General features: G+C 42.4%; 1 protein-coding gene across 2 annotated transcripts in view; it reads left to right on the top strand.

Annotated features, from left to right (window-relative positions):
- The window catches only part of LOC142432273 (zinc finger protein 350-like), a 48,795-nt gene that overhangs the window by 13,671 nt on the left and 17,251 nt on the right, over positions 1-17,873 (top strand). The window contains exon 2 of one of the 2 annotated variants that reach the window (XM_075537399.1): positions 15,988-16,174. In XM_075537399.1, coding sequence (XP_075393514.1) covers positions 16,160-16,174 — 15 coding nt within the window. In that variant the 5' untranslated portion in view covers positions 15,988-16,159. Of the gene's footprint in view, positions 1-15,987; positions 16,175-17,873 lie in introns of those variants that run through there. The other variant, XM_075537401.1, reaches the window with a different exon arrangement.

The raw sequence follows: 17,873 nt of genomic DNA, 5'->3' as shown, positions 1-17,873 counted from the left end.
GACTCAATGTTGACTATGCTTGCATAGAGCAACCTGTGTTGGGGTTCATAGTATACACACTGTTGTGTACGCACTGTGTTACTGCATGGGTTGCACAGCATCTCCCATGAATATGCGGCAATGCTGCGTGTGCAGTAACTGTGTATACAATGCAGCAAGTGTTTTATGAGCCCTAGCACAGGAGGCTGCTCTATGCAGTCACGTCATCACGTTATAGAATATTAGCAGCCTGCATTAGGCCTCAAACTATACAAGTTGTGGTGAGTACATGTGGTAAGGCGGCGTACGTAGTAATACTGCACATGCAGTAACACAGCATGTATATATAGTATGACTCCTAACACAGACTGCTGTATGCAAACATAGTTATGTTATCACATTCTGGAATATCACACCAAACGCCAAACCCTGAATTACTGCCAGCTCCCTTGGTGATCCTGCATGTTTTGGGTCTCGTGGTGTCTTTTGAGTGTGACTCTTTTAGGGGGGATGGGGTGGGGTGTAATTTGTTTTCCATGGTAAAGTCAATCTGTCTTGCTGCATTCTATTGCCAATTGATTTTACTTCTTTATATATACAGTTGCCTGGACACCGCCATTTTTACTGTAAATGGACCTCTTAAGAACTATAACTAGGTTTTATTTTTAGAGTAGGGCTTAAGGTCTATTTTTAGAATTCAACCACTATGGTATGACATTCTTTTTTCAAAGTCTTTTTTTTTTATCCTGTTAGAAATGGATTCCAATACTTCTAATCCTGGACCAAAACAAACACGCAGGTCATATGAAGCTGGTTTCAAACTTACAGTTGTGTCAAGAGCAGAAGAAAGCAATAACAGTGTTGCAAGTAGAGAATTTTGTGTTGATGTAAAACAAGTGAGGGAGTGGCGGAAAATGAAAGCTGACTTGGAAAAGATTCCAAAGGCAAAAAAAGCTCGACGTGGTTTAATGACTTCATATGGGGCTTTAGAAACTGAATTGCATAAATGGGTTATGGAGTGTCGTCAAAATGGTTACTGCGTAACACGCATGGAAATTCGCTTACGTGCCCTTCAAATGGCTAAAGATGACAAATTAAAAGCACCAGGCATTGAAAATTTTGTTGCATCAGCAGGTTGGTGTACCCGCTTCATGAATAGGTTTGCTCTATGTTTGCGGCAAAGATCAAAAGTTTTACAGACGTTGCCAAAAGACCTTGATGAGAAGGTGATGTCATTCCATTCATTCATCATAAAACAAAGAAGGATCCATAATTATGACCTGGGAGATATTGGCAAGGCAATTTGGATGAAACACCTATGACTTTTGATCTTCCAAGCAACAGAACTATGGCAGGTTTGGGAGACAAAACTTTATTCAAAACCACAGGAAATGAAAAAAAAAAAACATTTAACAGTTGTTCTGTCATGTTTGGCTAATTGAACTAAGCTGTGACCTGTCGTTATTTTTAAAAGAAAGATCTTGCCTAAAAAGGTCCAATACCCCTCACGAATTATAGTGCATGCACATATTAAAGGCTGAATGGATGAAGATGGAACAAAAAAATGGCTGGAAGAAATTTGGAACAGACGACCAGGATCAGCCTTAAAGAAAAAACCATCCTTGCTAGTTTGAGAAATGCTCAGAGCCCATACATCTGATGACAAAGAAATATGCAAAATCTTCTCAAGTTACTTTGACCATTATTCCAGGTGGGCTTACATCTGTATTGCAGCCCCTAGATGTGTGTTTAAATAAACCTTTCAAAGACCATGTGCTAAAGACGTGGCATGAATGGGTGTCATCTGGAAATTTCATGAAGCCTAACATAGAATTGATAGCAAAGTGGGTTCATGATGCCTGGGAAGAGATTCCAGAGGACATGGTGCTACGCGCCTTAAGAAATGTGGCATTAGTAATGCTATGGATGGAGTGAAGACAGTGCTTGGTGTGAGAACGACAACAGTGACGGTGATGACTGGGAACTCAGTGTGTCTATGCCGATAACCTCACACCAGGTAACTCTGAAGCTCTGGACATACACATGATGAGCAGGAATCCAGTTTTGAAGGATTTTAACTCTTGTGTTTTAGCTTAGTTGCTGATTGAGCTAAGGTTTTTGTGCTTTTAAGGTTATCATTGATACCATATTTGTGTTGATCCTCTTTTCTACTTACAAGGCTAGTTTAGTGTTTTTCTTTGAAATGTTGAAAAATCTTTAACCTATTGATGCAATTATTGTAATTTTATTTTGAAATATATCAGTAGCTGCTGTATTTCCCACCCAGGTTTTTGTGGTAAAATTAGGTACCTCGGCTTATGTTTGGGTTGGCTTATACTCGAGTATATACGGCAGTTAAGTTTGCAAAATGCCTTCTGTGACTTCTCATGTGTCATTTAACAGCAGTGGAATCCTAAGAAAAAATAAGAATGGAGTTCTTGTGGGACAGCCTATCTACAGAAAGGAATCAAGTATCAACATAGGATTTGTGCAGCACAGAAGCCATATCAATGTGGTGAATGGTGCAGTCCTTATGACTCCAGGGACTATGGTTGTGCCTCCAGCTTCCAACATTTTGTTTCATGTTCCATAAAGCCCATAGGACAAACTGATACACTAATGGGACAAGAGAGTTGAGAAAACTATCCACTTCATTGTATGGCAACAAAGTATCCTATGTGAAATCATGAATACAGAGGTTGGGAAATCCTAATTGATAAAGATGAATCTGATATTAACGCAAATGCATATAAATGGATTGCTCTTTTGTATCAATAAGATGAGTGAAAATCTGTGTTCATGTCATAGACAAAATAAGTCATGTAAATATTAAAATTAAAATGGGCAATTGGTATCTGGCATATTGTTTTGGGTTATTTGCTATCAAGTCAATTCTAACTCCTTCTGACCCCCCTTAGTGTAAATGACAAATTACTTACGAGAGAAACCCTACGGTGTAATAGTGGATGGTGGGCTTGTGCACATATTTTAATTCATTTTTCCCAGGTCAGAATAAAGGAACAATTGAAAACCAGAATTTACACAATGAATTTTAGAACATAATTAGAGAGACCAATGAACTAGTCAGTCTTCTATTGCTTACTGGAGATTGTAAGGAATATTTGTCACGTGGTGTCTGGACTTGACCCTGTTTCCAAGTACTGATGATGGAGTGATGAATGAAAAAAGGATCATTCCATGCATTCTTGGTGAGAGCATGAAGTTTATCGAGTATTCTTAAGTGGAATCATGATAACCCCAGCTCATCTAGTGTGGGAAACTGAGTACCTTGAAGAGCGTGCATGCGGCCTTATTTTCTATGCTCATGATTAGGAGTCTGGAAGGCCAATTGGTGGAGGAAGACGTTCATATTTGTGAGATACACATGACTCCTGACTAAAAATCATCCCTGAATTTCACCCCCAAATAGTGCTACTTTAAAATTGCACCTTACTACCACATGGCTGCTCTCCATGCAGCTGAAGGCTACCTATCTCTGAAGTACAAACATTCTATTCTCGTTCACAGGGTGGTCAACTCCCCTCTGCCTGCCCCTAATTCTGGTCTTGGGTTACTTCTCTAATGAGCCATCTAAGTTTAAGAAACTGACCACCTTGTTAAGTATGTTAAAAAAAAAATCATTTTATTGGGGGCTCGTACAATTCTTATCACAATCCATACATACGTCCATTCTGTCAAGTACGTTTGTATATTTGTTGCCATCATTCACACATTTGCCTTTTTTTTAACATTTTAGTAGGGGCTCATACAACTCATCACAATCCATGCGTATACATACATCAATTGTATAAAGCATATCTGTACATTCTTTGCCCTAATAATTTTTTTCTCTTTTCTTTTTTTACATTTTATTAGGGGCTCATACAACTCATATCACAATCCACACATATACATACATCAATTGTATAAAGCACATCCATACATTCTTTGCCCTAATCACTCTCAAAGCATTTGCTCTCCACTTAAGCCCTCTGCATCAGGTCCTCTTTTTTTTTTCTCCCCTCCCTCCAACATTTGCCTTCTTAAGCTCTTAATATCAGCTCCTCATTTCCCCGTCCCTCCCTACTGCCCCCTTCCTCATGAGCCCTTCATAATTCATAACTTATTATTATTTGGTCATATATTATACTGTCCCATGTCTCCCCTAGCCCCCTTCTCTGTTGTGCATCCCCCCAGGGAGGAGGTTGTACGTAGATTCTTGTAATTGGTTCGCCCTTTCCACCCCACATTCTCTCCACCTTCCAGGCATCGCCACTCTCACCACTGGTCCTGAAGAGAACATCTGTCCTGGATTCCCTATGTTTCCAATTGATATCTGTACCAATGTACATCCTCTGGTCTAGCCAGATTTGCAAGGTAGAATTGGGTTCATGATAGTGGCAGGTAAGAAGCATTTAGGAACTAGAGGAAAGTTATATGTTTCATCGTTCCTACCCTGCACCCTGACTGGTTCATCTCACAACCCTTCAGTAAGGGGGATGGAGACAATTCTAGATCAGTGCCCAAACACTTCTCTGACATCAGGGTCCCTGTGCTGCTTGCTGGTCTAACTCAGGTGAGGAAAGCTGCTGTGCCATTCGGCCTCTCTGCCATCAGCCTTTCTACTCCCACTAGACCCAGCTCCCAGGGAGTTTGTACCAGATATCTCAGCACTTAGCTGCTTTCTACATTGCGTATCTTGGCTGTCAGAATTCCAAACCTGGCGATGGGCTTTAAGTGTCCACTCTGTACTCACCCTCATTTGCAATAAGATTTTTTGTTCTTTGATGCCTGATAACTGATCCCTTTGATAGCTCGTGGTCACTCAGGCTGGTGTTCTTCTTCCATGTGGGCTTTGTTGCTTCTGAGATAGATGGCCGCTTGTTTACCTTCAAGCCTTTAAGACCCCAGATGCTATATCTTTTGATAGCCGGGCACCATCAGCTTTCTTCACCACATTTGCTTATGCACCCATTTGTCTTCAGTGATCATATCGGGAAGGTGGGTACCCACTGATTTGATAATTTTGTTCTTTGATGTCTGATACCTGGGCCCTTTTACACCTCGTGGTCACACAGGCTGATGTGCTTCTTCCATGTGGGCTTTGATGCTTCTGAGCTAGATGACCACTTATTTATCTGCAAGCCTTTAAGACCCAAGACACTATATCATTTTAAAAAATCATTTTATTAGCAGCTCATACAACTCTTATCACGATCCATCCATACATCAATTGTATAAAACACATTTGTATATTCGTTGCCCTCATCATTCTCAAAACATTTGGTCTCCACTTAAGCCCCTGGCATCAGGTTCTCATTTTTCTCTTCTCTCCCCACTTCCCCCTCCCTCGTGAATCCCTGATAATTTATAAATTATTATGTTGTCATATCTTGCCCTCTCCGACATCTCCCTTCACCCACTTTTCGGTTGCCTGTCCCCTAGGGGGGAAGTCACATGTAGCTCCTTAAAATTGGTTCCCCCTTTCCAGCCCACCCTCCCTATGTCCTCCCACTATCACCACTCACACCACTGGTCCTGGGGGGATCATCTGCTCTGGATTCCCTGTGTGTCCAGTTCCCATCTGTAGCAGTGTACATCCTCTGGTCTAGCCAGACTTGCAAGGGAGGATTTGGATCATGATGAGGGGGGCGGGCAGGAGGAAGCCTTTAGGAACTAGAGGAAAGTATTTGTTTTTCATCGTTGCTACATCACACCCTGACTGGCTCGTCTCCTCCCCAAGACCCTTCTGTGAGGGGATGTCCAGTGGCCTACAATGGGCTTTGGGTCACCACTCCGCACTCCTCCCCTCATTCACTATAAGATTTTTTTGTTCTGATGATGTCTGATACCTGATCTCTTCAACACCTTGTGATCGCACAGGCTGGTGTGCTTCCATGTGGGCTTTGTTGCTTCTGAGCTTGATGGCCATTTGTTTACCTTCAGGTCTTTAAGACCCCAGACGCTGTATCTTTTGATAGCTGGGGACCATCAGTTTTCTTTGCTACATTTGCTTATGTACCCATTTGTCTTCAGCGATCATATCAGGGAGGTGAGCACACAATGATATGTTTTTTTGTTCGATACTTGATAACTGACCCTTCGGCACCTCGTGATCACAGGCAGACACTATATCTTTTGATAGCCGGGTACCAACAGCTTTTTCACCAGATTTGCTTATGCACATATTTGTCTTCAGTGATTGTGCTGGGAAGGGGTGCATCATGGAATGCCAATTTAATAGAACAATGTGTTCTTGCATTGAGTAAGTACTTGAGTGGAGGTCCAATGTTCATCTACTGCCTTGATACTAAACCTATAAATATATGCACATAGATCTATTACCCACCATCCTATATAAATATATTTACATATGCACATCCCTGTATTTAGACCTATATAAATAACCTCTGTTGCCTAGTTCTTCTATTTCCTTTTACTTTCCTCTTGTCCCACTATCATACTCAGCCTCCATTTGGGTTTCAGTAATTTTTTTCCATTACATTGCCCTTGCTGAATCCCTACCAGGCCTCTCACACCCTCCCTGCCACTGATCTTGGATCACTTGTTGCTCCCCTGTCCCTGGGTTGTTCAATACCAGCTCCTTACCCCCACCTCCACCTCCCCATATCCGCCCGGAACCATTGCTCCTGTTATTTTTTCCTCCAGCCTTTTCGTCCAGCATATCTTAACTAGAATATGCAGAGATAGATAGATTTGCAGAGATAATAGTTAAGTATGTTATTGATGGGGCCCCCATGCCCCAAGAAACTTGTTGGAAAAGATATTCGCTCTCTATTTTTCCTGAAAAGGTGAGTATTTTGCACGCTTTGTCTTTATTTTCCTATAATATCAACAGCTGCTCCTCAGGACCCCTTTGGTCATGAGGGGGGACTTCACGATCCAGTTAGAGGACGACGAAGTACTTGTATCAGGTTCAAAAAACTACAAGGGATCATTGTGGCAATGATGGGAGTTAGGAAATCAAACTATTCACCATTAAGTTGGTTCCTGGTTCTGATGATCCTACTAGTGTGATTTGAATCCTGGCTCCTTGGTGTTTTCCTTGGCTGATTTTTTTTTTTGATAAGTCTGTCACCAGGCCTATTTAGCCTCTTCTCAGTAGACTGAAACCTCCAGCCTATTAGGTTAGCAGCCAAGTACAGTAATTGTTTGCTCTAACCGTGAATTCTTGGCCACAGGGCTTCTTTTTATAGTATTTAGCTGTTCAGTGAACACATTTTTATTTAAATGTCTGTGTCTTATCTCACCAAGGACATCATACATTCCTGCATAGTTTTCGATTCTGTTCCTTCATACAACTTGGTTATTATAGTTTCTATTTGTGAACTTATTTTTTTTTTGCTTCTTTTGTTTTTTTGTGTGTTCGTTTGTTTTTACTTTATTTTTTTATGTGAAAGAATTTGGGAGATTCCCTCCTCCACCCCCCCTCCCCCCAATCTCAGATTTGTTGTCACCTTTTCCCTAGTTTGTGGGTGAAACAACATATGGGATGATCTCATGTGGTTTCCCACCCCAGAAGTTTTATTACTTTTTGCCCAAAGTATTCTGCACGTTGATGGGATTTCGATTTCCTGGGTAAGAATCAACTTGATTTTTTTAAAAACATTTTATTAGGAGCTCATACAACTCTTATCACAATCCATACACACACACACACATATATATATATATATATATATCAATTGTATAAAGCACATCCGTACATTCTTTGCCCTAATCATTTTCAAATCATTTGCTCTCCACTTAAGCCCTTTGCATCAGGTCTTCTTTCAACTTGATTTTAGATAGCTTTTTCTACTCTAGGCTGGTAAATAACAAATCCTGATGCTTCTGACATAATGTGATTAACGAGATTGGCTAAACTCTTGAATTGTAGAGTGGAAGATTGGAGGACTAGATAGGAATATAAGAGGCCAAATTGTCTATGCTCATAATCTCAGGATTTGGAATGCTGACTCGTGGGGAGAGGGTCCCATAGTTATGAGACACAGATGGCTCCCAGTACACATTTCCAGACTAATAAGCATGTCCGCTATAGCCCCCCATAGCAGTGCTACCATAAAAAGTGTTCCCTGCTATCATCTAGCTGCTGCTCACTCTGCTCCTGCCTCCTGGAAGCTGTTTTTAAGAGTAATGAGACTCTTGTCTGTTCCATCCAAAGTGCAGCCACTCCCTTCTGATACTGATCACACAGTATTCCCTGGATAGAGCTCAGGGATATCCAAGGTTGAGCCAGGTCAAAGACAGCCATGATTCAGCCGCTGACTTAACAGGCAATCTTGAACACCTTAGCATGCAATAAACGATGAAAGTCTTATGCCTGGCAGTCAAGTCCTACTCAACATCAGAAAATTTGCAGACAAACTCTAAATACAGTGAGGGTGACGGCTTTCAAAACAAAGGAAGAGTTTATGTCTCATCAAGAATTTCCTGTAGGATGGTTATCGTGTAGCTGCAGTGTGTGTGGGAAAGCTTTTACTGGGGTTCCTAAGTTTTCTTGATGTAAAAACACAAAAGCGAAAAAGCTTTTAATTCAGTCAAGGTGAGAAAGCGCTCCACAAGGAGTCATGTGCCTTCACCAGTGATATCATGCATGAGGAAAGCCCTGGAAATGCAGTGACTTTGCCAGTGCTTTTGGTGATTTCTCTCATGTAAACACCAGTGGAATACTAATTAATAATGTAGTTCTGTGGGATAGCCTTTGACCAGAAAGGAATCAAGTGACGATAGAGAATTTGTTCAAGAATTGACCAAGTAGGTTGAAGAGTTGAAATGGGTTTCATCTCAACCTCAAAGAAATAAACCCTGCGCTGCTCCTGATAGTACCAATGATGTTAGAAAGACTCTGATAATGTGGATACTGGTAATATCCCAACTTTTCCCAGTGTGCTGTTAACTTGTCTGTCAATATAAATATGTATTTGTTCGTGTAATATGTGTTGATATATAATTGTGTGCTATTTCTAGCTGACTAGGACACTCACTGTCACATGTAGAAAGTTCTAATTTCATTATTGGGTGGATTAAGAAATGTATTCATCCATTGTGTGCTCGCATTCCCAATACAGTCGCTGAAGACAAATGGGTGCATAAGCAAAAGTGGTGAAGAAAGCTGATGGTGCCCGGTTATCTAAAGATATAGCATCTGGGGCCTTAGAGGCTTGAAGGTAAACAAGCGGTCATCTAGCTCAGAAGCAACAAAGGCCACATAGAAGCAGCACATTAGTCTGTGTGATCATGAGGTGTCGAAGGAATCAAGTATCAGGCATCAAAGAACAAAAAATCATATCACTGTGAATGAGGGGGAGTATGGAGTGGGGACCCAAAATCCATCTGTAGGCTACTGGCCATCCCCTTACAGAAGGGTCTTGGGGAGGAGACAAGCCAGTCAGGGTGCAGTGCAGCAACGATGAAATAAATATACAACTTTCTTCTAGATCCTAAGTGCTTCCTCCACCCCCCCCCACCCCCTATCGTGATCCCAATTCTACCTTACAAATCTGGCTAGATCAGAGGATGTACACTGGTACAGATAGCAACTGTAAACACAGAATCCAGGACAGATGATCCCTTCAGGACCAGTGGTGAGAGTGTCAATACTGGGAGAGTGGAGGGAGGGTGGGGTTGGAAGGGGGAACTGATTACGAAGATCTGCATATAACCTCCTCCCTGGGGAATGGACAACAGAAAAGTGGGTGAAGGGAGAATTCGGACAGTATAAAAAATGATAAAATAATAATTTATAAATTATCAAGGGCTCATGAGTGAGGGAGGAGTGGGGAAGGAGGGGGGAAAATGAGCTGATACCAAGGGCTCAAGTAGAAAGCACATATTTTAAGAATGATGATGGCAACACATGTATAAATGTGCTTGACACAATGGATGTGCGCATGGATTGAAATAAGAGTTGTATGTGCCCCCAATAAAATGAAAAATCACATTTTAATCAAATGTATATAAATTGATTCCTCTATTGTAGCAATTAATTGAGTGAAAGTCTCAGTTGCTGCCAGTCAGTTCTGACTTAGGGTGACCACCCCAAAAAACCCTACATCAGAACTGACTGGCAGCAACTAAGAAGAAGCAACAATCAAGATACCAATTACCAATTCTATTTTTAAATTCACATTATTTAGTACATGACATGACTGCCATCGAGTTGATTTTGAGTTATGGTGACCCCACTTGGTATAAATGACATATTGTTAGGTTAGAGCTCCAGGCTAGGAAGGGGTGGTACACCTAGGTGGGCCTTACACTTGGATTGGCCTATCTGGGCCAGGTGAATTTGATTCAGCCAATGGGGTTGACCAGTATATTCAACCACACCTCCCTACAGAGGAAAAGGCAGGATCCAAGATGTGGAGTACAAAATGTCTTTTCCCCAGCTTTGTCTCCCTCAAAGATATGCCAAACATTAAAAGCTATTTGTCAATACATGGTGGGAGGTCACATGCTTAGAGATATTCTCCCTGAAGGCATTCAGCCACTAGACTTCTCTCTGGCCCACTGTAGGTGGGGTTCACACCCTACTGATAATGGTTTCCATGGAGAGCCAGAGAACAGGTCAAACCTCTTAGATGACATCCATCCAAAGTAAGGCTGCCATCATGAATCTAGGATCCACTCATCTTGTCATGTATGTGTCCCCCAATCCCTCCCCTTTCTATTACTTGTATGACCCTAGATCATCCCCCTCATTTCTGTGCAACCTCTTTCCTGTGACATGTGTCTTTACCTGTAATTAGGGGGCTTGCACGCCCCCCAAAGATATATAAGCCTTGCTTAGTAATAAATTGTGCTCTCCTCCCTCTCTCCCTTGTTCGCTCTCCTCAGTCCCAGGTTCCTTCCCAGTCCTCCCTCCCCTGCCCACTGGGCCCATGCTGTGCGAGGCACTGGCTGTTGAGATCAAGGCAGGCCAGGAGGTGGGCATGCTACTATGAAATGTGTCCGACTCTTTATTTTACTCTCTCTCCCATTTCCCTATGACATTATTATAATTATGTATTTTTTTAACTGTACAGTTGCGCCTCTCGAACCCATGATTAGTTGTAAGGGGGAGGGCCTGGCCTTTTCCCCACACCCGCAGCCTTGACTTGCTCTCACAAGCAACTTTTCAGAAAGCTGTACGGGTTGAGGGGCCCTGTGGGTGCCTGTATAAACCTGAAACTTCTTCTAACTTTCATAAAACTCAGTTGGATCATAATCTAGGCTTCGGAGTGAATTCTTTCTCCCGTGAAGCCAAGGACCGAGGTATATCTCTCCCATGAGGGAGCTAACAATATTATTTAGCTTTATAACGCCTGAATTTTTAATTTCCGGAAAAAATTTTTTGTTTTTGTTCTTTACTTTCATAGTTATCAATATATCTAACAACCAAAATATATTTTAAAAGTATAAAATTTGCAATGTTTTTAAAATGTAACCAAATAGTCACATTCATCCATGGATTTATAATAAAAGAATTTAAAAATGCACCTTCATTTCTATATTATTTTCATCTTATTTTATTATTAAATAAAAAACAAACTGAAAACTTATTTTATTTATAAAATATAATACAAATTTTATTTGTTTATAATTGTAGTTAGTGTGAAATTGAACAAAGCAATTTTTTTCTTTTGTGATACAAAGATGAACTTTGCATTTGCTGCAGAAAAATACTGGTGCACTCTTGCAATTTACATTTTTGCATCTTCCTCTGTTTGTGACATTAGGGTAATGGTGAAATAGTTTGAATAGCAATATAATTAAAATTTTATATTGTAAAATCAAAATTTTAAAATATAATGCACATTTTATTTACCAATTTCATCCATATTAGCATCTAGTTCCTTGTCTGAGTCTGTACCGCTTCCATCTGGGTCATAAATTCACCGTTTTCTATAAAACAAATCACAATCCATGCTGTGGTAATTTTTGTCACCATCGATTCAAAAGACAAATGTAATGAATTCGTTACATTTAGAAAAACCGGAAATATATAATAAATATTTTTTATGAGTATTACACCTTTGACATAAAACTACAGGTTTGTGAACCTATATAAAAAATATCAACATTAACACTTCACTAGATTGAAAATTAACCTAAAACGCGCTGAACTCCAGCGACCACTTAACCTCAAAGGCACCATCGGTCAAAACATGTGCCACTGTTCAAGCACTTTGCCGCTAAAATGCGTGACTAACGGTGTGCATTTGTACGAATAAAGTGCAACGCTTTCGTCAACATCTTCGTCGTCGGCTCCAAAAGCATTATAATTTCAGTACCAGATACGTTTTAACGAAATGTTTACGAAAACGTCGCGCTTGGCGCTATGGGTTAGAGGAATTTCTACAACAAATTTAGAGCACTAGCCCTGGGACTTGGGACGCTATCTATGAGTGTAACCGACATTTGTCACGGGTCCTCTTGTCCTCAACCTGTTTCCAGGAGCTGGGGATGAAGTCCTGGATGATAAAGACGCACCCCAGGCCCTCTTGGAGGGAGCAAGGTTGCTTCCCTGCGTGCCTTAGAGGGGAAGCTTCATCCCCAGCGAATCTAGTCAGAGGATGTCGGATTTGCATCAGGTGACATATGGGGCACCACCTCGAATGGGTTCAGGGGACGGTTGTGTCCTGGAGGGGTAAAATGCAAGAGACATCAGGCAAGCTCTGTATTTGATAGCCCCATGAGCCAATGTGGTGTGATGGATTGATCTTATATGTATATGGCATCCCTGTCTATTGTTTGCCTCGCCCACCAAATGGATGGGCGAGGCCATGCCAACAACGCGTATGAGACTATAGCGGGTTGGCCACACGCAGTCTTTCCTTTTGTACGGCAGTGAGATAAACGTGGCCTCCTTCCCGAAGGCCTGCCGAGAGGTGGGACCAGAAATCCATTTCGCCAGCGCGTGACATTTAGGGCTTCGGCGGCCACCGTAGTTCCGCACAGCGTCCGTGGTGACGGGTGGCGTGCTTGCGGCGGGAGTTTGGCTTGGACTCGGCTCCTCGGGTGGAGCTGGAGGCATTGCCGGAGGTGTAGCTTCCTGGAACGAATGGTGAGCCAGGAGGAAGCCACGTGGGTTTTTCTCTCTGAAACAGGGCAAGCGATGGTGCACGTGCTGGCGGGAGGGGAAGCGGGGGGCCGGCACCTTGGGGTGCAACCGGGCTGAGCGCCGGGGACCTCGGGCCAGGCTGCCCCGTCGGTGCGGGTCGGGTCTGTGCACATCTCCCTGGGTTATGATGACTTTACCGGGTAAGTCGCCCTTGATAGTTGTACAACTTGAGCTCCGAGCGCCCCACTTTGCAGAAGGCTGGCGGTTTCGTGGTTACGGACTGGGCCGCGAACCTCAGGAAGGTCAACGCTTGGAAACGCCGAGCCGCACCTGCGGAGAAAGACGGGGTTTCTGCCCGTGTCAAGCAAGAGCTGCAGTCTTGGAAACCCCCTAGGCGCAGTTGCACCTTCTCCTAAACTGGGGTCGCGACCATCGGACCCGACTCGATGGCAGTGAGTTGGGGTTGAGGTTTGGGTTGCTGGTGACAGCGACAACTCAGTGCCCACTTGCTGCGTCCCCACCTTGAGTAAGCCTCCATTGAATTCTTTTTGACCATTAGGCCAGGATGTAGGTCATCTTCGCCTCGGGGTGAATACCTAAGAAGAACTGCTTCTAAGGCTGAAGCACCGCAGATTGGCTGGACTCCGTTGGAGCCAGCTCCTCTCCACGGGCTAGCTAGGTGTATCCACAATGGAGGTCACCTTCCCCAGGACAGCACAGGGGCCCGTGTCATGAGGCTTGCCTTGACTGGCCTTGTGTGAAGGCCCTGGACCAATCTTGTATACCTCTTTCTAATAATGTGCATGTCCTACTCATGGCCCCATTCCTGCTGCTGCAGTCCCACCTGCATCGGTGACATATTGATCAGCCACCAATCCTGATCTGTGACATGCCTTTTGTTCCATGCCCTTTTCATCCAGGGTTCCGAAGGTGAATCCTCAGTTGTCATTTTGACTTCCTGCTAATGGCCTCCCTTATCTATGTGATGTGTCTGTGTCTTTCTGTTGCCTCTTAAAGTTTAAAGGACCCTCTCCTTAAGTTATATTTGACATTGGGGCCACTGTTCAAACATACAATTCAAGGTCATTAATCATTTAAGATACAGTTCTTCTTTTGGCGCGGCATCTTGACAGCCAGACCTGCTGGTATGAGCAGGCCCTCCAGCCCCTTGGTTTCTGTGTGAATGGGCAATCTTGCAAAGGTCTTTTGGCTCGGAGGATAAATGCCCACTCCACAAGTTAGCCTCACATTAAACGGACTCAACTCTGTGTTAGTTGGCAAATCTGGTTCCTCAGATAAATACTCAGATGCACACCACTTCACCTACCAACCTCCTCCCAAAAGGCGCTCGGCTCTCTTGTTCTTTGCCCTGGGAACCCCACTGCTCTGTCTCAGTCTCTTGATTCTGCTGCCACCAGGTCTCTGTTGCTGCTTCTCCCCATCGCTGGCTCTCTTGTGTTACAGCTCTCTGTCTTCTGGATTGAGGAGTTTCGGCCCAAGAATGGAGGATCCAAAGCGCCCTACTCCTGGCGCCTCTTGTTTGATGGTAGTGAGGTCTACATTTCTGCCTCTGAAATGGCTCAGTAAAATCTAACATGATGTCAAATGGGATTAATCCCCAGGTTAGGTTTTCAAACTCCTTATTGCATAGTCCCAACCTCGCTGGGTTCCTACAAATAATGCTACTTTAAAACATATGATGTTTCTCTTGGGGTTCAGATATGCACTCACTAAGGGCGCATTTTTTAATTTAATTTTAATCATTTTATTGGGGGCTCGTACAACGCTTATCACAGTCTATACATCCATCCATCGTATGTCAAGCACATTTGTACATTTGTTGCCCTCATCATTCTCAAAACATTTACTTTCTACTTGAGCCCTTGGTATCAGCTCCTAATTTTTCCCCTCCCTCCCAGCTCCTCTCTCCCTCATGTACCCTTGATAATTTATAAATTATTATTTTGTCATATCTTACACTGTCTGATATCTCCCTTCACCCATTTTTCTGTCATCCATCCCCCAGGGAGGAGGTTATATGTAGATCCTTATAATCACTTCTCCTTTCCACCCCACCTTCCCTCCACCCTCCTGATATCCCCACTCTCACCACTGGTCCTGCAGGTATCATCGGTCTTGGATTCCCTGTGTTTCTGGTTCCTATCTGTACCAGTGTACATGCTCTACCATGGGGAGATTTATACTTCTTCATTTCAAAATGTTTATATATGGTTCAAACTAATAAGTGTTATTTAAGGGTTTTCTGTGGAGTCCTGGTTTTGGCATGTGTTAAGAGTTGGACTGCTAACCTCAAGGTCAGAAGTACAACCCCTTTAGCTGCCCGTCATGGCTTTATAGTCTCAGAAACTGTAGAGCAGTTCTGTGGTGTCTTATGGGGTGCTTATACATCTAACTCTACTGCATGGTGAGTTTTGAAGTTTTTCTAAAGTGATTGTATTACATTACATAAAGTTCCTTTTGCAGAATAATCTTCACTTTATATTCTTATTTAAAAAAATAATTTTATTGGATGCTCTTGCTATAATAGTTCCTTATATAGCCCATTAAAAATTGTTTCCAGACCTTATTCAACAAAGTTCATTGATTTGTCATTCTCATTCAGAGTCACACAGTAAGGTGTTGATAGTTCTGTATGTTGCGAGGTAAGGATCCAGTTTTTTTGTTTGTTTTTGGCATGTATATTGGATTGTCCAATCACTATTTATTTATTTTGCAATCGCTATTTATTATAAAGTCATTGTTTACTCATATGTCTGCAAATTAGGAGCTTTAGATTTTATTGCTAGTGATGTAAATGTTTTCAGTCACTTAATAATATTGGGGAAAAAATATTGGGGACTTTGTGTTAATAAAAGTGATAGGAACAGTAACAGCATCTGGACCTACAGGTGGGCATTACTCACATTGTAATCTCCCTGCAGGTGTGGAATCGCCACCAGCTTAGAGGAAGGGAGAAGAAGTGCCTGGTTCGGGTATTATTATTTCTGGGATGTCCTCATGAGGATGGAAATTTGTGAACATCATCAGACCTGATCCAAATAGGACAAAAATAGAGCAACCCAGTTGCTGGCAGTGTCCTAAGGACCAGAGAAAATGGCCAAGGCTCAGGTGATTTTGCTGTGTTTTCCCCTTTTCTGTATTTCCTACTGGATTTATAGAAGCCAGTACAATGCCGGTTCAGTTCACTGGAAAAGTGGAAGTTTGAAAAATTTCAAGTTAGAGATAAACTTCGCCTCTAACTTCACCATCGGGCTAGAGAAGATCAGGAATGTATTGGTCATGGACTCGACACTATTCACTATTGACATTGAATGTAATACATCCCTGAGGATTCTCTGGATGGCATCAGCTTTCAACTCATAATTCATTATTCTATGGCCAACCCTTGAGAATCATTCCAATTAAAAGCTGTGCCTAGTTTTTAAGGAGAAAGAAGATCACTTGTTTGGGAGAGTTCCGTATTCTGTGGAACATTTGTTTGCGCAAGTTTCTTCATGTGTCTTTCTGAAGGTTAAGTGCTACATAATACCCAGAACAGCAGCATTCTTATAAATGCTCTTGACACTGGCCTCGGAGCAATAGTAATTTCAACATGGTCTGCACCTCCTCTAGCTACAGGTTTAGGAGAGAGAATCAACCATCAGCATCAGCTCTGATTCCTGTGAGGCAGAGCTTAAACCGACCTGTACTCTCCAATAGTTTTCCTGTTATGACACTAATTATCTGTCCCCGTTCATTATTTTGTTGCAGTGGCCCCCACACACATGACAGTCCAGAGTACTGGGTAGGAATTTTATTATGTAACCACATGTGACTTGTTATCAGAATCAATAGTCTAAACATTGGTGTTCGGATTAAGGAAATATAGGCAAATTTTCTCTTCTTCAGGGCAGGCCTGTTTTCTGTCCCCTCAGACATTTTTCCCCTTGAAGATAGGCTCATTTCTTAGTTCCCTATATCTAGGTTCCTCTACTTCCTTAGGGATAGATTCTTGATTTTGCTTGTCTGTCCCATTATCTTGGCTGAAAAGCCCTTTCTGGACCTGTCACCATTGGCTCTGTCACTGTGTCCCTTCTGTGCTGTTCATTATTTCCAGTTAATATGATAATCATTTTAGGGTTCATTTTGTAGGATCAGCAGTAGACCTGTCCATATAAAGTAGTGGTTCAAGATGTTCCATAATTTGTTGCAATTATCTCACGTAACTAAATGTCCATCAAGTAAATCACTTCAGGATGTAAGAGCTGGTCAATCCATAGGTAAGGTATCAGTCTGGAGACTTCTCTTCATTAATGTGTTTACAAAGGCTGATGAACCAGATCCTCAGGTCAGATAACAGTCCACTGCCTCACTAGGTAAAGTTGTTGAATCTGGTCAGCTAATAGGTTGCAAGGCCTAAAGGAACCCAAAATTGGCAGGTCAGACAGCAAGCTGTTGGCTCGTGGAGTGGTGGAAGCTGTCAAATCAGGTCATAGAAGAGGGTCCCAGTTGCCAGGGATGCCAAGGAAATGACTTACGCATTTCTGGAAGCTAGCAAGTCCACAATCCATGTGTTATGAACTTTATGTCTATGGGGACTGACAAAACCAGATCTACAGATCCGAAGAGAGGTAAAGAGTGGTGTGGGAGGAATGGCTTGTGTAGGAATTGGCAGAAAACATTGCAGAGCTCACAGGGATCAGCTCTGAACAGACACTGATACCTGTCGCACCCTACGTTTCATAGCCTCTGTTAACAGTGACACTGCTCGGACTCCTAATTCCAGTTCACTGTGTTAATATTAGTGGGTCTGTGCTTATCTGCTTTG

The sequence above is a fragment of the Tenrec ecaudatus genome, chromosome 18 (assembly GCF_050624435.1).
Source record: "Tenrec ecaudatus isolate mTenEca1 chromosome 18, mTenEca1.hap1, whole genome shotgun sequence".
Classification (NCBI taxonomy): Eukaryota; Metazoa; Chordata; class Mammalia; order Afrosoricida; family Tenrecidae; genus Tenrec; species Tenrec ecaudatus.
The sequence above is the reverse complement of the archived record's forward strand: the minus strand, read 5'-3'. Positions and strand labels throughout refer to the sequence as shown.